Source organism: Embiotoca jacksoni, unplaced genomic scaffold (genome assembly GCF_022577435.1).
Source record: "Embiotoca jacksoni isolate LCO1_2020_lvr unplaced genomic scaffold, fEmbJac1.0.p SCAF_39, whole genome shotgun sequence".
NCBI classification, from domain to species: domain Eukaryota; kingdom Metazoa; phylum Chordata; class Actinopteri; family Embiotocidae; genus Embiotoca; species Embiotoca jacksoni.
In genome coordinates this window covers 3,032,504-3,050,940 of record NW_027185391.1, presented here as the reverse complement: position 1 = coordinate 3,050,940, position 18,437 = coordinate 3,032,504, and the positions used below count along the sequence as shown (strand labels likewise).

The 18,437-nt window shown below is 39.8% G+C and overlaps 1 protein-coding gene across 1 annotated transcript in view; it reads right to left on the bottom strand.

Moving 5' to 3' along the window:
- pipox (pipecolic acid oxidase) overlaps window positions 1-17,500 on the bottom strand; it is a 39,685-nt gene extending 22,185 nt beyond the window's left edge. The window contains exons 1-4 of the mRNA XM_069166575.1: window positions 17,389-17,500; window positions 15,975-16,123; window positions 4,971-5,184; window positions 1,956-2,138 (exon numbers count right to left, since the gene is read on the bottom strand). Coding sequence (XP_069022676.1) covers window positions 1,956-2,138; window positions 4,971-5,184; window positions 15,975-16,123; window positions 17,389-17,499 — 657 coding nt within the window. The 5' untranslated portion in view covers window position 17,500. The remainder of the gene's footprint in view (window positions 1-1,955; window positions 2,139-4,970; window positions 5,185-15,974; window positions 16,124-17,388) is intronic.
- Between the last annotated feature and the right edge of the window lie 937 nt (window positions 17,501-18,437).

Here is an 18,437-nt window from a genome sequence, read left to right as displayed (position 1 = left end):
CACAATAACACCACATACTCATCCTCATCATCAGTTTTCTTAACGAGTTAAAGTGCATTTAGACTTAGCTCTGTGATGGTTAGCTGATCATTAGTATTTCATAAAATGTCCACAAGTTTGTATAAATGATGTCCATCTGAGGATGATAACAAGGACATATTGTTCAGAAGCTTTCAGTGTAATGAATAAATAGGCCATCCAATCATTCCCATGGACCATAAAAATGCAGACAGAAGTGTTCCGGCAAGCCAATGAGCTCAGAGTCTGTGCTTTTCAATGGTTCACTCAGGCATGGCGTTCCCTAGGCCCCCCCAGCCTGCTGCTTGCCTGAATTATCCAATTCCAATATCAACTCCAATTCTCCACTCTAACAGCTGTCTGCTCGTTTTCCCATCGCCTTCTTTTTTCAAGCTGTGTGGCATATTACAAATGGAAAATACTTCCTTGCTGTCTCTGAGATGTTTTAATATGGAGGGGATATGCTCTTTTGTCAGTTGCATCTTCAGGTGGGCATTTAAAGTGTAGGCAGGGCAAGACCCCAGTGGTAAAAAGAGAGCGAAAGAGGATAGGAGATAAAGCTGAAGCTGCAAGGCAGCATCTGGGTACACACAGCACGGGGGCTCATTTGAATTGTGTGGCTTGATTCTACTGTGTGTTTTGGGGTGGATGTTTAAATGATGCACACACAAAAACATGCATAGTCCATTTCCCAAACATAAACATAAACTTCAAACCATAAATACATGACTCTTCATATGGGTAACGCAATCTAGTTAGAAAACAATGGTCATCCAGGGTTGTTAGCCATTTTCGCTGATTGTGCATCATTTTTGCAGATATACAGGGATTTATGCCTCTTCACTGAAGTCATCATTTTATTTCCCTGTAATATTCTATTATGCTTCATTGTGGAACATTTTGTAAAGTCTGTTTCACTAAGAGTGCTGCACCCCAAATAACAACAGAATATGAAAAAGAGCTTCCTGCCAGTGATGATTTAAAAGGTTGTGATGAATTGTGCAGTGAGTGCTATAAATAGACACATCCTTGCACGTGTAATATTGGAGAATTTGGTCTCTTCTCTGACATTCTTTTCACTTACTCTAAATACCTAAGGAATGTTTTGTGATTGATACCCTATTAAATGGTAAATGGTCTGTACTTGTATAGCGCTTTATCACCTTTTGGTCTCAAAGCGTTTTAACATGGTTTTCCCATTCACACACTAATGAGACAGATCACCATGCAAGGTGCTGCCATCAGGAGCACATTCACACACTAATGGTACACCAATCAGGAGCAATTTAAGGTTCAGTGTCTTGCTCAAGAACACTTAGGCATGTGGACAGGAGGAGCTGGGGAATGAACCACCAACCTTCTGATTAGTGTGCAACCCACTCTACCGTCTGAGCCACAGCCTCCCAGACCTGCTATTAACATTATCCCAATGTGATCTGATCTCTGTCAGGTGTAGATGCAACATAAGCACTGGGTGACTACTACATGAAGATAATACAACCCCGTTTCCCCAAAAAGTGAGGATGCTGTAAAATGTGAAGAAAAACAGAAATCAATGATTCAAAAATCACAAAAACAAAAAACTTGTGCATGGAAACAAAACTGACTGAACATTTGTCAAATGGGATGATTTATATTTTTAGCTGGACCATTTTGTTAATAACTATTTAGATTGGATAATGGAGGAAAAACAATCACAGATTAAACTGCGGAAATCCATTCATCTTCATTGTATCCTTTCATTTCAATATGCAGAAATATGATCAAATTCTGTATACTACAGTCTCAGGTGGTAGCAATAAAAAAATAGCTTCCGGCTTCATTTAATATACATGTTCATTTCATTAATGCTAATATCCCTCTTAAATTCACCCAGAAAATGTATATATGTAGCTATAAAAATATTATTATGCATGGAACACAAAGCGGTTGAATACCTCTAGTGGCACCTGGATGCCAGTATGGGCCAGCAGTTTATTAGCCCATGGTCCAGCAGTGATCACCACACTCTTGGCCGAATAGACACCAGCAGGGGTTGACACTGTGACCACAGGGCCAGGCTTGATGTCTGTCACCTTCTCTGTGTCTCTTATGACCCCACCCAGCTTCTGAAACTGCATCTGGGAAAAGAGAGCAATTGAACATTTGTCCATGAAAATCCCTTCATGGTATAACCTGCTAATGTTGTTAAATTGTTGTTAAGGGCTTGAAATATAATATTATAGATGGATGAAGTAGTAATGGCTGTTAAAAGAAGACACGCGTAGCAGTCATAATGCTTCACCAGAAATAGACTAGAAATTAATTTATTTTGTTCATTACATTATATCCTCATAGAACTGTTCCTGGAGTTCTTTTTCCTTATTTTCATACCTATTAGTTATTTGTCCACTGTTTTTTTCTGTTGGTACCATACAATCAGTATAATGCAATATGCTGTAGAGAGAACGACTAAGACCAATGGTTGACATTTTACATGTTAACAGCTACAAATAAAAAAGTTCATGCTGTTCGTCTTGGATAGATCAGTGGGTGTTTATATGCAACGATACTGAGGGAGCTTGTTCTCTACTAGTTCAAAAGATTGGATACAATTAATCATTCAATACTTTTTCTTTTGTGTGATTTTTTAAAATTTTCTAAATTGTATAACAATAGTAAAGACATCAAACCTAAGCCATAACACATAAGGGATTATGTGGGAAGCAAAAATAGTGCACACCAAGAAAAATACGTTTTAAACTTTAGTTTCTTCAAAACAACTAGCTTTTGCTTTGAAAAGAGTTTTGCACACTCCGGCAGCTTCATGAGGTTTTTAACAGTCTGCAAGGAGTTATTCTGCTTTTGCTTCACTTTCCAGTCAAGCTCATCCCAAATGTTCTTAATTTGGTTTAGTTCCAGTGATTGTGGAGGCTGGATATCCTAATGCAACACTCCATCACGCTGTTTGATAGTCAGATAGTCCTTACAGAGCTCAGAGGTTGTGTGGTCTCATTTTCCTGTTGAAAACAAAATGATGGTCCCACTAAGCTCAAACCAGACGAGGTGGTGTGTCGCTGCTGAATGTTGCGGTTGCCATGCTGGTTAGGTGGTGCTTTAACTCTGTTTGATAGATTTATTCAGCCCCACCTGCAAAGCCCCCACAAACCATCACAACTCCTCCTCAGATCACACTGGTAACCACACTTTCCAGCCCCATCTGCTCACTTTCTCTGTCTCACAAAGACAAGGTAGCTGGAATCCAAAATCATTAGACCAAAGTCCAGAGTTCCACTGGTCCAAGCTCCAGTGAAGCACTGATGTGGGCTTTTATGAGGTGTTGGTAATTAAGTATGTCTGTGGCTGTTCACACTAATGAACTTTTCTGTAGCAGAGGGAATTGTTGGTTTCTCCTCAGGAAGTCCTCACGAGAGCCAGTTTCATTATGCAATTTGATGGTTTTTGCAATTATACTTGAAGAAATTTCAATGTTCTTGAAATCTTTCAGACTGATTGACCTTAATAATTTATATTTATGATAGAGCTATTTAACAAAACAATTTTGGCACCACACAACTGTTGGTCGCAAACACATTAAGAGGGCAATAAATTCCACCAGTAATTTTTTTACATGCCCCCTTGTTAACTGAAAGTCCTCCCAGGTACTAATGTCAGGAAGCTGGTTCATATTTGGACAACAGTACAGAAAGCTGTCATCAAAGCAAAACATGGCTACTTCCAGGAAACAGTCACTGTTTGAGAGAGCTGGCCCTGCATAGAAAACCAGCACCGTTTGGCCCCCATTTTCATACCGACGTAAATCGGTCAAAACACAGATCAAAGCACATTTGTCATTTCATACAGGGGCTTTTTGGTGCACTTGTGTTAAGTTGCTGTTTTCGCAGCTCAACATGAACCCTGCTGCACTGAGATAGATGGAATGGTGCAACGAGGTGTGTGTCTGTAAACATACACGTAATGCAGTGCAGTTTTGGTGCCATTTTTGAAGTGAAATCACACTTACATTTCCGCCAGCTCAACAGGTCTAAGTGCAACGCAACTAATCGGAAGGTTGGTGGTTCGATCCCCAGCTCCTCCTGTCCACATGCCTAAGTGTCCTTGGGCAAGACGCTGAACCCCAAGTTGCTTCCGATGGCGTACCATCGGTGTGTGAATGTACTCCTGATGGCGAGCACTTTGCATGGCAGCTCAGTCTCATTAGTGTGTGATTGAATGGAAAACTGTGTAAAAGCGCTTTGAAGACCATAAGGTCATTAAGCACTATAGATGTGCAGACCATTCACCATAATATTAAAAGCAAGAAGCTTTTGAAATGCTGCAGCATGATGAATTTCACATCTCCCTTTACAAGCTTTAATTCAGAATGGACTGCTGCTTCACAAAAACCCACTGAACAAACTGAAGATGGAACCTTATTGAAATAACAAAGCAGTGTTTCGTGCTTGACCAGTGCTCTTAGAGGTTTGTGTTATAGGAACACGTTATTTTTAAATGTGCTTTTCTTTTGCCTTGTGTTCTGATGCTTTTAATGGTTTTATGTGAAGCACTTTGCATTGACTTGTTGAAATGTACTCTACAAATAAACTTGCCTTGTCTGCTTTCTGCCTAGAACAGACTTTCCAGGTTTTTGTTGAAATAATGTTTGCAAATCCCTCGATAATTCATCTGAAAAGGCCATGCCTTTTAAAATGTGAATGGTGTGGACGCTGACTTTGTAAACTTAAGATATAAATAATTTTAACAGAATCAACTTTATAGTTTTTAACTAGCGATAAAAGAGCGACTGATTATAAGTTTAATTTGTGTAACTGGCCATCGGTTCCGTCAGATTTCAGTGCACTGCAACATTATTATTGCCACCCAAGAACACGAACAGTAGACGCACAGAAGCCACGACATCAGCTCCGAAAACCAACAAAGCCAATGCTCCACCCACAATATCAGAGCTGTACCTGTACAGTCTTGAGTGCCCGGTCAGCATACAGAACTCCAGCAGCTATGTCCACCACCGCTTCATCTCCGTCAGCCAGGTTGACATGAGGAATGTGCTGGCTAAAGTTGTCATGGGTCAGGGTCACTGTAGGAACCTTGTTCCTCTCCATGGTGTTCTTATACAGCAGGTAACTCTGACTTTTCTCTGGTCCCATAACCAGGAGTCCTGTTTGTCTGAGAAGGGAGATCAGAGGAGATGAAGGTGACACCTTGGAAAGAAATGGTCAAGACACATTGAAGTCAGAACATTTCACTGCAGTGCAACGTTAGCACAACCCCTTTTCTAAAAATATGCCGTTTAAACTGTAAATAAACAGAGCGCAAAGTTTTGCAAATCATGTCAATCAAAATAGACCAAAGACAACATATCAAATGTATAAACTGAGAAATTGTATTGTTTTATGGAAAATTCATTTTGAATTGCATGGCAGCAACACATTTTAAAATAAATTTGGGATGGGGCAAGTTTACCACTGTGTTGCATCACTTTTTTTTTTAACAATACTTAATATTATTATTTAATAACAAAAATTTGTAAGTGAAATGTTGTCTCAATCTTGGCTGATATAGGATTTTAGTTGTTCAACAGTTTGAAGTCTCCTTTGTCCTATTTTTCATTGCATGATGCGCAACATGTTTGTGTCTTCCGACGTGCAAACTACACATGCCGTGTGCAGTAATGCACCCTGTATCATCACGGATGCTGGCTTTTGAACTTTGCACTGATAACAAGCTGGGTGGTCCCTCTCCTCTTTAACCTGGAGGATGCAGCGTCCATGATTTCCAAACAGAATCTCAGATTGTGATCCATCAGACCTCAGGACAGTTTTCCACTTCACCTCAGTCCATCTTCAATGATCTCGGGTTCAGAGAAGGCGCCGGTGTTTCTGGATCATGTTTCTATCTGGTTTCTTTCTTGTATTGTTGAGTTTTAACCTGCATTTGTGGATGCAGCGATGAACTGTGCGCTACTAATGCCACTACTAATGCCACTACAGGCTCGTGTCTGTTTTTAGTACAGTACTGAGCGCCTTATTATCACGGCCACCCAGTATTGGTTTGGGGTCTTGTCCCTTGGGTTAAGAGATTTCTCTTGATGCCCTGAATCTTTTAACGATATTATATACTGTTGATGATGAAATCCGCAAATTCTTTTCAATTTTACGTTTTATGAGGAACATTATTATTAGATTGTTGCACTATTTGCCCGCGCAGTCTTTTACAGTGATGAATGACTCCGTCTCTCTGGGATGCTCTTTTTACACCCAATCACATTACTGATCTGTTGCCAGTTAACCTAATTCGTGGTGAAATGTTCCACCATGTGTGCCTTTTAGTGTTACAGAACTTTTACAGTCTTTTGTTGATGCTATACCAACTTTTTTGAAAAGTGTTGCGACCATCAATTTGAAAATGCATATATATTTTTCATAAAACAATACAATTTCTCAATTTCAACATTTGATATGTTGTCTTTGTTCTATGTTATTTAAATCTTTTTTTTTTTTTTTTTAGGTTTACATCATTTGCAAATCATAGTATGTTTTTTTGTATTTACATTTACAGTTTCCCAGCTTTTTTGGAAACAGGTTTGTACTAATGTTAAAGGAACATTCAAACTAGGCAACAAATACATGTCAGCATCATAGAGGTTGGGTACTAACCTCCTGTTTAGCCATCTTTTCTAAATGTAATTTTTTTGTGAAAACCGGCCAAATGTCTGTAAAAAAACTTAGCAGTATTTACTGGTGCGTGCAAAACGTGTATCCGGCTACCTGGATACGATGCTACATAAATACAACCTTCACACTCTGGCTTTCACTTCAACTCATCCTTGCTATAAATCTATTTAGCCCCTCATGTTATTTTGGTAATTCGCTGAAATAATCAAAGTACAAAGTTTATTCTGCACCTTGGGCACAGTATGCAGGTAAAATGTTGTAGTGAAGAAATTTCCCCTCGGGGATTAATAAAGTGTATAAAATTAAAAAAAAAAAAAAAAAAATAGATTCTAGCTTTCACAGATATATCAACCATGTCTCTGTCATCAGTGAATGTAGCTTGCACATGTTGTCATGTCACTATATAAAGTAATATACACTGCACCTATTACGGCTGAATGACAAATTGATTTCAAATTTAAATTTTCAATTGAAACCACGCCATCAGCAAATCGCAAAAAGGCTGCATGTTAGGATATTTGTTATGTAGCAGGTCTGAAGGACGGTCGAAACGATAGTGTCAAAATCTACAGTGGGTACGGAAAGTATTCAGACCCCTTTACATTTTTCACTCTTTGTTTCATTGCAGCCATTTGCTAAAATCAAAAAAGTTCATTTTATTTCTCATTAATGTACACTCAGCACCCCATCTTGACAGAAAAAAACAGAAATGTTGTGCAAATTTATTAAAAAAGAAAAACTGAAATATCACATGGTCATAAGTATTCAGACCCTTTGCTGTGACACTCATATTTAACTCACATGCTGTCCATTTCTTCTGATCCTCCTTGAGATGGTTCTACTCCTTCATTGGAGTCCAGCTGTGTTTAATTAAACTGATTGGACTTGATTAGGAAAGGCACACACCTGTCTATATAAAACCTTACAGCTCACAGTGCATGTCAGAGCAAATGAGAATCATGAGGTCAAAGGAACTGTCCAAGGAGCTCAGAGACAGAATTGTGGCAAGGCACAGATCTGGCCAAGGTTACAAAATAATTTCTGCAGCACTCAAGGTTCCTAAGAGCACAGTGGCCTCCATAATCCTTAAATGGAAGAAGTTTGGGACGACCAGAACTCTTCCTAGACCTGGCCGTCCAGCCAAACTGAGCAATCGTGGGAGAAGAGCCTTGGTGAGAGAGGTAAAGAAGAACCCAAAGATCACTGTGGCTGAGCTCCAGAGATGCAGTAGGGAGATGGGAGAAAGTTCCACAAAGTCAACTATCACTGCAGCCCTCCACCAGTCGGGGCTTTATGGCAGAGTGGCCCGACGGAAGCCTCTCCTCATATGAAAGCCCGCATAGAGTTTGCCAAAAAACACATGAAGGACTCCCAGACTATGAGAAATAAGATTCTCTGGTCTGATGAGACCAAGATTGAACTTTTTGGCGTTAATTCTAAGGGGTATGTGTGGAGAAAACCAGGCACTGCTCATCACCTGCCCAATACAATCCCAACAGTGAAACATGGTGGTGGCAGCATCATGCTATGGGGGTGTTTTTCAGCTGCAGGGACAGGACGACTGGTTGCAATTGAAGGAAAGATGAATGCGGCCAAGTACAGAGATATCCTGGAAGAAAACCTCTTCCAGAGTGCTCTGGACCTCAGACTGGGCCGAAGGTTCACTTTCCAACAAGACAATGACCCTAAGCACACAGCTAAAATAACAAAGGAGTGGCTTCGGAACAACTCTGTGACCATTCTTGACTGGCCCAGCCAGAGCCCTGACCTAAACCCAATTGAGCATCTCTGGAGAGACCTGAAAATGGCTGTCCACCAACGTTCACCATCCAACCTGACGGAACTGGAGAGGATCTGCAAGGAAGAATGGCAGAGGATCCCCAAATCCAGGTGTGAAAAGCTTGTTGCATCATTCCCAAGAAGACTCATGGCTGTACTAGCTCAAAAGGGTGCTTCTACTCAATACTGAGCAAAGGGTCTGAATACTTATGACCATGTGATTTTTCAGTTTTTCTTTTTTAATAAATTTGCACAAATTTCTACATTTCTGTTTTTTTCTGTCAAGATGGGGTGCTGAGTGTACATTAATGAGAAATAAAATGAACTTTTTTGATTTTAGCAAATGGCTGCAATGAAACAAAGAGTGAAAAATTTAAAGGGGTCTGAATACTTTCCGTACCCACTGTATGTCATCCTCCTTTGTGACACTCGTGCTCACCAATCAGAAGTGCCATGTTCCTCATGTACTTGTCATAATCACCAGTCCCAAGGCAACACTCACCTAAAAAGTATGTGTAAAACCCAAGGAAACATTACATTCCTTATATGAAAAAGTTTCCTCCACTGAGCCACAAACAACATTGAGAATTTAGTCCCGGAGAAAAGAAGCACTTTGATGGTATCGGAGTACATTGGCCTTGCCACAAGAGACATGGAACAAATATATTGTGGAAGACCGGTCATAGAACATTTGCCACATCATGAGGCAACATCACAAACCTATATCAGCACTTCAAAAGCACAGCAGGCAGCTATATGGTCAGTGCAGCTTGTCAAGTCCAGTGAAAGTAGTGATTCTCTTGCCAAGTCAGTGCACAAACATTTGTGTCATTTGTGTTACTCAAATTGAAAAGGGCTCATGAAGGACTTGTGGGGTAACAAATGAGGTAACATACTCCAGTAACTACACATTCTGTATTAACACTGTTACTGATGGGTTTTAATAATTCCCCCAATTGCTGGATAAAATGTATGAAATTCCCTACAGGACATACTTCAGTCATCTTCCCTGCTGAGACTTTGTGATGCTCTTTTTTTTAATACCCAATCGTGTTACTGACCTGTTGAAGATTAACTATAATTAATTGATGTTTCACCAGGTGTTTTTTTTATAGCTTTATTTTAACTTCTTCATCTTTTGTTGCCCCTGTCCCAACTTTTTTGAGACATGTTGCTGACATCAAATGAGAAACTACATCGCAAATCACAATCACAATCACAATATTTGTCAACAAAAACTCAGTTACATATTTTCCCCAAATCATTCTGCCTTAATCCTCATATGTCTTAGAACCTGGGTCACATGATGACAACTCAGCCCGATAAAGACTACGACAGGGTCAGGATGAAAGCTTTAAAAAAAAGGTAGTAACTAAAGAGGACAAAGAATATGACAATATTTCAACAGAGGAATACATTATTTTTGGTTTTCTGTTAACCTTGTTGTTTACCTTCCCTACCCTGAAGAAATGAGTTAGACCGAGTAGATCAATGACTGTGTTTTTCCAAGATTTGAGGGGGATTTAAGGGATTCAAGTTATAAATGCTATTATTGAAACTGAATTGAAAATGGAGCACTGTATTGAATAATGCTGGCAATACTGCCTTCATGCAGCTGGGTGAATCTGGCTCAGGGCCACCAACACCAAGGTCATGAAAGCCGGCTTCCTTTCAATACACCGCTGAAACTACGATTACACTTGACAATGTGTAATTGTTCTTCACTGACAAAAAACAAAAAGAGTTCTACTGTGAGACAGAAGCTCAATTGTTCAGCTACAATTACTAAGGTTTATTGTTCCATGTGGATAAAATACCATTTACTGTCACTAATATTGCAAAAATTTATTATTATGTCTTTTTCTATCTTCTCTTTTTTTCCAGATCTCAAATTCTATTTCTAATTCTATGTAATTTAGTTAACAAAGTTACAGAAAATGTACAACACTCCTATGGTGCGTATATCCAACGGCCTCTTGTCAGTTTTCTTATAAAACAGACAAGGTAATACTTGGTCCCATGAGTATCAGAGGGTGGAGAACACAGAATGAACACATATATACTGTATCTTTGGTGAAGTTTAGACGAGGCTGACTGAGTTCAACAGGAGAAGTCAGGGTGGATGATCAATGAAAAGAAGTCAGTGGAGGATTTGACATTATCATAGAAGATGACGTTTGCATCCCGTTTCCCAAATGGATGAGAGCAAATGATCTATTTAAATCTATCATAAGCCGGAGCAGCCAGTCGCTGCTGCCGAGGAGACACTTTGGTGAAATGCAAATCTCTATTTTTGTTACTTGATTGATTCTGCTGCAAACTGACCAAGACTCTTGGTTTTATATATAAATTCCGATCCAACCTTTAGTGATGACAAGTGACAAGTCATTGGCAAATGCGTGTTACAGAAGTGTCCATCTGTCCAATCTTCACAAACTGCACCAATTCCTGAGGTGCTTTGAGAACGGAGGCTGTAACCACACTGTTTTCACCAGGCTGGCTAATATCAGTAATACCAACTAGTCTCTTTCACAAAACTCATTTTACCTCACCAAATTTAAAATATGAAGCCAAAAACAGGTTCGATCTATTTATTTTAACTTCCATCGAAGCTTCATAGTAGAACTAGGGTTGTTAAACTGTTTGGTAGGTGTATTAGTTCGATACAAGGTGATTAAGAGAGAACGGCATGGGGTCTTAAAAGATGATGCACACAACGTAAAACAATTAAGAAATCATTATTGCTGTGAATTGGCCATTCTTTTCTGTGGACCACAACAACAAAAATAATTGCACAGTGTTGACTTATTTTGCATGCAAAGGATGTGAGATCAGTGACACATGATGTTTGGGCTTGTGGGCAACAATATGTAGGCTAAATGTATCTTTAATAAAAGCAGTGAGAGCCTGTTGCGAGCGTTGTTCTAAACTGTAGAAGGTGGGTCGAGTCCATCCAACCAGATCTGAACATTTAGCAGGATAATTCACATCTTTGGAGACTCTTCAATTATGGCTAATGGTAATAAACAGCGTTTTAGTGACCCAGATATCCCTTCAGAAGAAGAAAAGGCGGCACTGAACTGCTCAGCCATTTGAAGAGGACACTAAAGTAATGATGGAATTGCACCATTAAGAGTTTTTTTGTCGTGGTGGGGCAGAAGGATTGTACTGAATTGGTTTGCCTATAAAGACAGGTTGTAATAATTTGATTTATTTTTAATTCCTGCGATTTTTCTGTAAAAAATGTTGTCAGCAGAAGCTTTGCTGAAAGTATTAACGGCATAGAGTAAATCTTTTCAGACAAAACTTGTTTTATTAACACAAATAACTCCTTATTTACAGTCACGGTGGTTCTCCTCCTCTCATCCCCTCACCAAAACAAACTCGGAACGCAGAATAAAACGGAAGCGGCGGGGTTAGCGGAAAATGTGGCCTTCACAATAAAATGTTCTATTAAAACGCTTATTACCAATGGAAGTGATTACATATTGCTGTATGCTACGGGGAAGTTATACACACGTCAAGTTGTAAGAGAATGCACTTCTTGTGAATACAGTAGGCCTGTGTTGAATTAACATGAATTCAACTGATATAGTCATTGTATTATATATTACAGTCACAAACTGTCTGCTCTGTAAAGCTGAGTCACTTTTATGATGTATATTTGTAACTTTTAGCCCCATGGTTCTTTAAGTTCAATAACTAAATAAATAAAACGATTAGAACTAATATATTTCTGCGATGTGCAGCATGATTATTATCACAGGAAGTGATTACATATTTATTCCTCTACCAGGTAATCCTGAAAAAAAAAATCTCATTTTCCTTTCTGACAATTTTACGCAAAAAAACTCATTTAAATCTTCACAAATTATATTGTGATTTATGAGAAAATCCTCCGCAAAATCAAACATTTTTGATCGGAACAATCACAAAATAACTCCACAAAATCCTGGAGCAACTGAGTTTTGTTTGGTTATACAGTGGGTACGGAAAGTATTCAGACCCCTTTAAATTTTTCACTCTTTGTTTCATTGCAGCCATTTGCTAAAATCAAAAAAGTTCGTTTTATTTCTCATTAATGTACACTCAGCACCCCATCTTGACAGAAAAAAACAGAAATGTTGTGCAAATTTATTAAAAAAGAAAAACTGAAATATCACATGGTCATAAGTATTCAGACCCTTTGCTGTGACACTCATATTTAACTCACATGCTGTCCATTTCTTCTGATCCTCCTTGAGATGGTTCTACTCCTTCATTGGAGTCCAGCTGTGTTTAATTAAACTGATAGGACTTGATTAGGAAAGGCACACACCTGTCTATATAAGACCTTACAGCTCACAGTGCATGTCAGAGCAAATGAGAATCATGAGGTCAAAGGAACTGTCCAAGGAGCTCAGAGACAGAATTGTGGCAAGGCACAGATCTGGCCAAGGTTACAAAATAATTTCTGCAGCACTCAAGGTTCCTAAGAGCACAGTGGCCTCCATAATCCTTAAATGGAAGAAGTTTGGGACGACCAGAACTCTTCCTAGACCTGGCCGTCCAGCCAAACTGAGCAATCGTGGGAGAAGAACCTTGGTGAGAGAGGTAAAGAAGAACCCAAAGATCACTGTGGCTGAGCTCCAGAGATGCAGTAGGGAGATGGGAGAAAGTTCCACAAAGTCAACTATCACTGCAGCCCTCCACCAGTCGGGGCTTTATGGCAGAGTGGCCCGACAGAAGCCTCTCCTCAGTGCAAGACATATGAAAGCCCGCATAGAGTTTGCCAAAAAACACATGAAGGACTCCCAGACTATGAGAAATAAGATTCTCTGGTCTGATGAGACCAAGATTGAACTTTTTGGCGTTAATTCTAAGGGGTATGTGTGGAGAAAACCAGGCACTGCTCATCACCTGCCCAATACAATGCCAACAGTGAAACATGGTGGTGGCAGCATCATGCTATGGGGGTGTTTTTCAGCTGCAGGGACAGGACGACCGGTTGCAATTGAAGGAAAGATGAATGCGGCCAAGTACAGAGATATCCTGGAAGAAAACCTCTTCCAAAGTGCTCTGGACCTCAGACTGGGCCGAAGGTTCACCTTCCAACAAGACAATGACCCTAAGCACACAGCTAAAATAACAAAGGAGTGGCTTCGGAACAACTCTGTGACCATTCTTGACTGGCCCAGCCAGAGCCCTGACCTAAACCCAATTGAGCATCTCTGGAGAGACCTGAAAATGGCTGTCCACCAACGTTCACCATCCAATCTGACGGAACTGGAGAGGATCTGCAAGGAAGAATGGCAGAGGATCCCCAAATCCAGGTGTGAAAAGCTTGTTACATCATTCCCAAGAAGACTTATGGCTGTACTAGCTCAAAAGGGTGCTTCTACTCAATACTGAGCAAAGGGTCTGAATACTTATGACAATGTGATATTTCAGTTTTTCTTTTTTAATAAATTTGCACAAATTTCTACATTTCTGTTTTTTTCTGTCAAGATGGGGTGCTGAGTGTACATTAATGAGAAATAAAATGAACTTTTTTGATTTTAGCAAATGGCTGCAATGAAACAAAGAGTGAAAAATTTAAAGGGGTCTGAATACTTTCTGTACCCACTGTACGTTCTGCACTACAAGTCCTATATGAATGGAAGTGAAGGTATTATTACATTGTTTAACAGAAACCAATAGTTAACAACAACAATAATAACACCAAACAGCAACACAAACTTAAACCTAAAAAGCTGTTTTTAATTACATCACCATAAACCATTAAGCCTCACAGCAGGAGAGGACACTTAAAAATACTAAAGCTTTGTCCTCATATTCATATCAGGGACATTATTGTGGAGAAAATGTCAATGTGTAAAGTTAAATAAATGTAGTTTTATTATTTTAGTTAGATTCTGATCAGACTGTACATGTGACAAGATCAAATAGTGGTTAAAAAATATATGAAAAAATAATTAGTAATTACTAATGAATGCATTTTTACTGTCAGTGTAGGATCGGGAGGACCCTGGAAAATATTTTTTTAGTTGCTGTGCTTTTGTGTTGTTGGGTTTCATTAAAAAAGTATCTGTGATCTATGCAATTAAAATGATGAGTACAGATGCAAATGGTCTAAACTATGAAACCAAGACTCCAGTTTGTAATAAATGTCACTGATATATCTAAGCGGTGACATTTTCCTGGACGTCATATATTGTATAACCAGTGGATCACAGCAGCTCTGCTCTCAGAGTAAGAGGTTGTGAAACTGATAAATAACTAACTCACCCTTTGCTGGTGTTTTGTAAAGCCTGCTCGAGATCAGTCAGAAACCACAAACAGAGATAACCCCAGCTAAAGGATTCATCCATTCATCAGAGAATTTTATGACTTGGTCTCCCTGTGATCTGGCGTGTTTACGAGTGCGTGACAGAGAAAAAGAAAAGCCAGGCGAGTGCATGGAGGCAAAAATTTGATACATTATCTAGTTTGAACTGACAAAACGGGTAAACGGGTGACTGGTGAGCAGGTGGATGTGCACACACGCTGTCATGGAAGACCACAGCAGAAACAATTTAATCTCTAGTGTATAACTGAGTAATATTATAGACTGTGTGAAGTAAAGTTCTAGAAAAGTGCACAAGACGTACAACTTCTCCAACTGCTGTTTCCGCTACTTCATATCATAAATTCAATCATTGAGAACGACCCAAATCAAATCTACTTGTATTCATTTTTATGCATTTTATGTTTTATCTCATTTCTTTTCTATATTTTTAAATGTTCCTTTATATCTGTTTTTATGTGAAACACTGCATGCAATTATCTTGCTGTGAAGCACTTTGAGCTGCATTTCTTGTATGAAAGGTGCTATACAAATAAAGTTTATTGTTATTATTATTGTTCATTATTATTATGTGGAGTGTGTAAAAAAAGAAGGTCTGTGAGTAAATGCAAGCGAAGCTCCTCCCTCTTCCTTCATGGCTCCCAGAGAGAGCAGCAGCAGGACACCAGCCCTGCCTGAACGTTTCTCACTGTAATGCAGACATTTTTTATTTGTTTGGCCAGCCGAAGGGCACAGGTGGGCTTCAGAGGCAGACAATCAGTCACAACGTTTCAACGTGGAGGGGGGGGTACATAATGTGGGCATGGCCTGGTATCATGAACTATTATACTGAGACATGAATAATGAACATGTGTTATTCAGCTCAGTGGCACTGAAGGGAAACGGAGCTCTTCAGAGGGAATATGAGCATGAAAGTGAAGCAGTTTGAAGCACACTGTCACATTTATAAACGCACAAATTCTGCTCTGCAAATGAAAATCAAAGGTTTAGAGTAAAGGTAAAAGAAGGTGTGGAGGGCTGATGCAGTGATGCTGGAGGTAATGAGAAAGTCATGCATTTATAGCTCCCGTAGATTGAGCTGCTGCATCTCGAATGTGACACGTCCTTGTTGTGACGAAGCTTTCGTTTTGTTCTGTTTAAATGGCTTTTCTCTCCGTGCGTTTCTGCCGACTGCTCACCTGTACAGTTTGACACCTGCCTCCCTCTCCAGCTGAGCCCACAGCTCGTAGCACTCCTCCATCATGTGCGTGTAGTAGTCCTGCTCATAGGCTTTGCGGATGATGCGTGTCTGGCCATGGGAGCTGCCTCGGGTGTGAGGCAGGATGAACTGGAAAAGATGAAACCACTTGGTTCACATTAAAAGACATTTGACTAGGGAATAACATACCTAAAAAGAAGTAATTAGGGTCTTATATAGTCTGGGGAATCCTGAATGGGAATCCACTCGGAGTTTCTTGTCACCTCTTAAGGATTTTATTAAATCAATATTTAAGATGTAGACATTAAAATGTGTTATAATGTGAAAAGAGTGAATTTTGCCTTTACATTTCTCAGTAACTGTACAGTATAATCCCTGGATATTAATTAGGGTCATAGTCTGATCCTGAACAGGAATTCACTCAGAATTTCTCTTCACTTTTTAAGGATTGTTTTAAATTAATATTTAATTTTGGACATTCTGACAGTTACAGTGTGAAAAGAGTGAACTTTTCCTTTTGATTTCTCGGGAACCGTACAGTAAGATCACTTGATATTAAACAGGGTTATGGATTGTCTGGAACAGGAATCCACTGAAAGTGTCTTGTCACCTATTAAGGATTATTTTCTGTAATATTTAACACAAGGACATGTCTTATGTTGTGAAATCAGAGCATAAAGTACTTGACAATTTTAGGTTGTTGTGGTTTTATTAGAATAACATAAAATGTCATGTAATGTGCAATATCATCGGCTACAAACTGGACAGCCTGGAAAAGGTGGTGGAGAGGAGGACGCTGAACAAACTATTATCCATATTGGATAATCCTGACCACCCTCTGCTGCAAGGACAGAGGAGGACGTTCTCCAAAAGATTCCTCCAGCTCCACTGTCACAAGGACAGATACAGGAGATCATTCCTGCCTACTGCAATAAGACTGTACAATAACTCACCTCTGGCAAAATCCATCACACAACAATGACACTGTTGACTGTGTTTCTTGGTTGTTTGTATATAATATATATAGATATATACTGTACTGTATATACTGTGCATTTTATATTTAATATTTTGTACTGCTATTTTATTGCTTTTCTATTATTCTATTATTATCTTATTGCTTCTGTATGCTGCTGTAGCGAAATTTTTTTCCTCTCGGGGATTAATAAAGTAACTACCTAACCTAATATAATGCTGTTTTTACTTGTTAAAGGTTGACACCCATTTGGAGAACTCGGGTGTTTCTTTTTTCACTCCGGGCACCTGGAGTCCCAGGGGAGGCTGATTGGATCATGTTTTTACCACGGGACGGCTCACTGGACCGCAGTTGAAAATAAGTCTACACCCAAATGCAGTATTTCTGATCCTCGTCTCTTCTCTCGTGTGTAACTCACCTGCTCCAGCAGCAGAACCTTCTTCTTCTTCTTTGCCAGCTGATAGGCCGTGAAGGAGCCCTGGATGCCGGCTCCTATCACCACGCAGTCAAACTCCCTGTTCGTCGACATGTCGGCTTTATTTAGCACTCAGACACCGCGCACAGTTTAATGTCACTGCTACTTAAAACGGCACACAGTTTCAGGTCACAGTTACATAATGCGCGAAAGTAGACCCGCCCATTACAACTGAAGGTGGAAGGAAAAGTTTTTAATTTGTGCCCCGAGCAATGCCTGCCAGGAGCGGGATATGTGGAAACAACGAGCAGTATCTATCGGGCTCAGCAGAGCCGAATTCGGGTCAGGAGGGCGGATATTGTTGCGGTCTGTGTTGGACTCGGGCTCATGCTAGTACAAAGCCAATATGTGTAAGCCCCCAGTCCTGCGTGTTCTTTTAATGAGGCAACAGGAGAAGATGTCAGGCTTCAAGATATTTATTTAACAGCCGCAGAATAATCAGTTTACAGAGCTCTGGGTCCAGACTATGTTTCCCTGACCGCAACAAAGTATGTGTCAGTTCACGAAGTCTGACTCCTGACTCTCCCTGACCCAGTCTTCTTATAGTACAGGAACTAAAAAGTCATGTATGGTGATGTGTCCTTTGTTGATTGGTCGAGGTGGGGGTGTTGCCTTGTGGTGACGTGTTGCTCAGGTCAGTAACTTATTCCTGTTTTATGACTTGGAAGAAATAAGAAAGACAGGAGGTGAAACTCGTGGTCGTGCCATCAACCGTTACAGCCCGGCCTGTGGCCTTGTTATTATGCACAGCAGCATGCTGACCCCAACAGGATCGCTGACCTCAGCAGTATCACTGACCCCAGCAGTATCGCTGACCTCGACAGAAACAGCCTGTTGCATAGCCTGAGGATTAATAGTTGATTAATATGAGATTGTAGATAAGGAATATAATATGGCATACATATATAGTATTATTGTAAACATAGCCTAGCACAGAATCGCACATCTGCTAGTTCCAAAGAAGGAGGAGGGCAGAACATCAGTGCCTGACA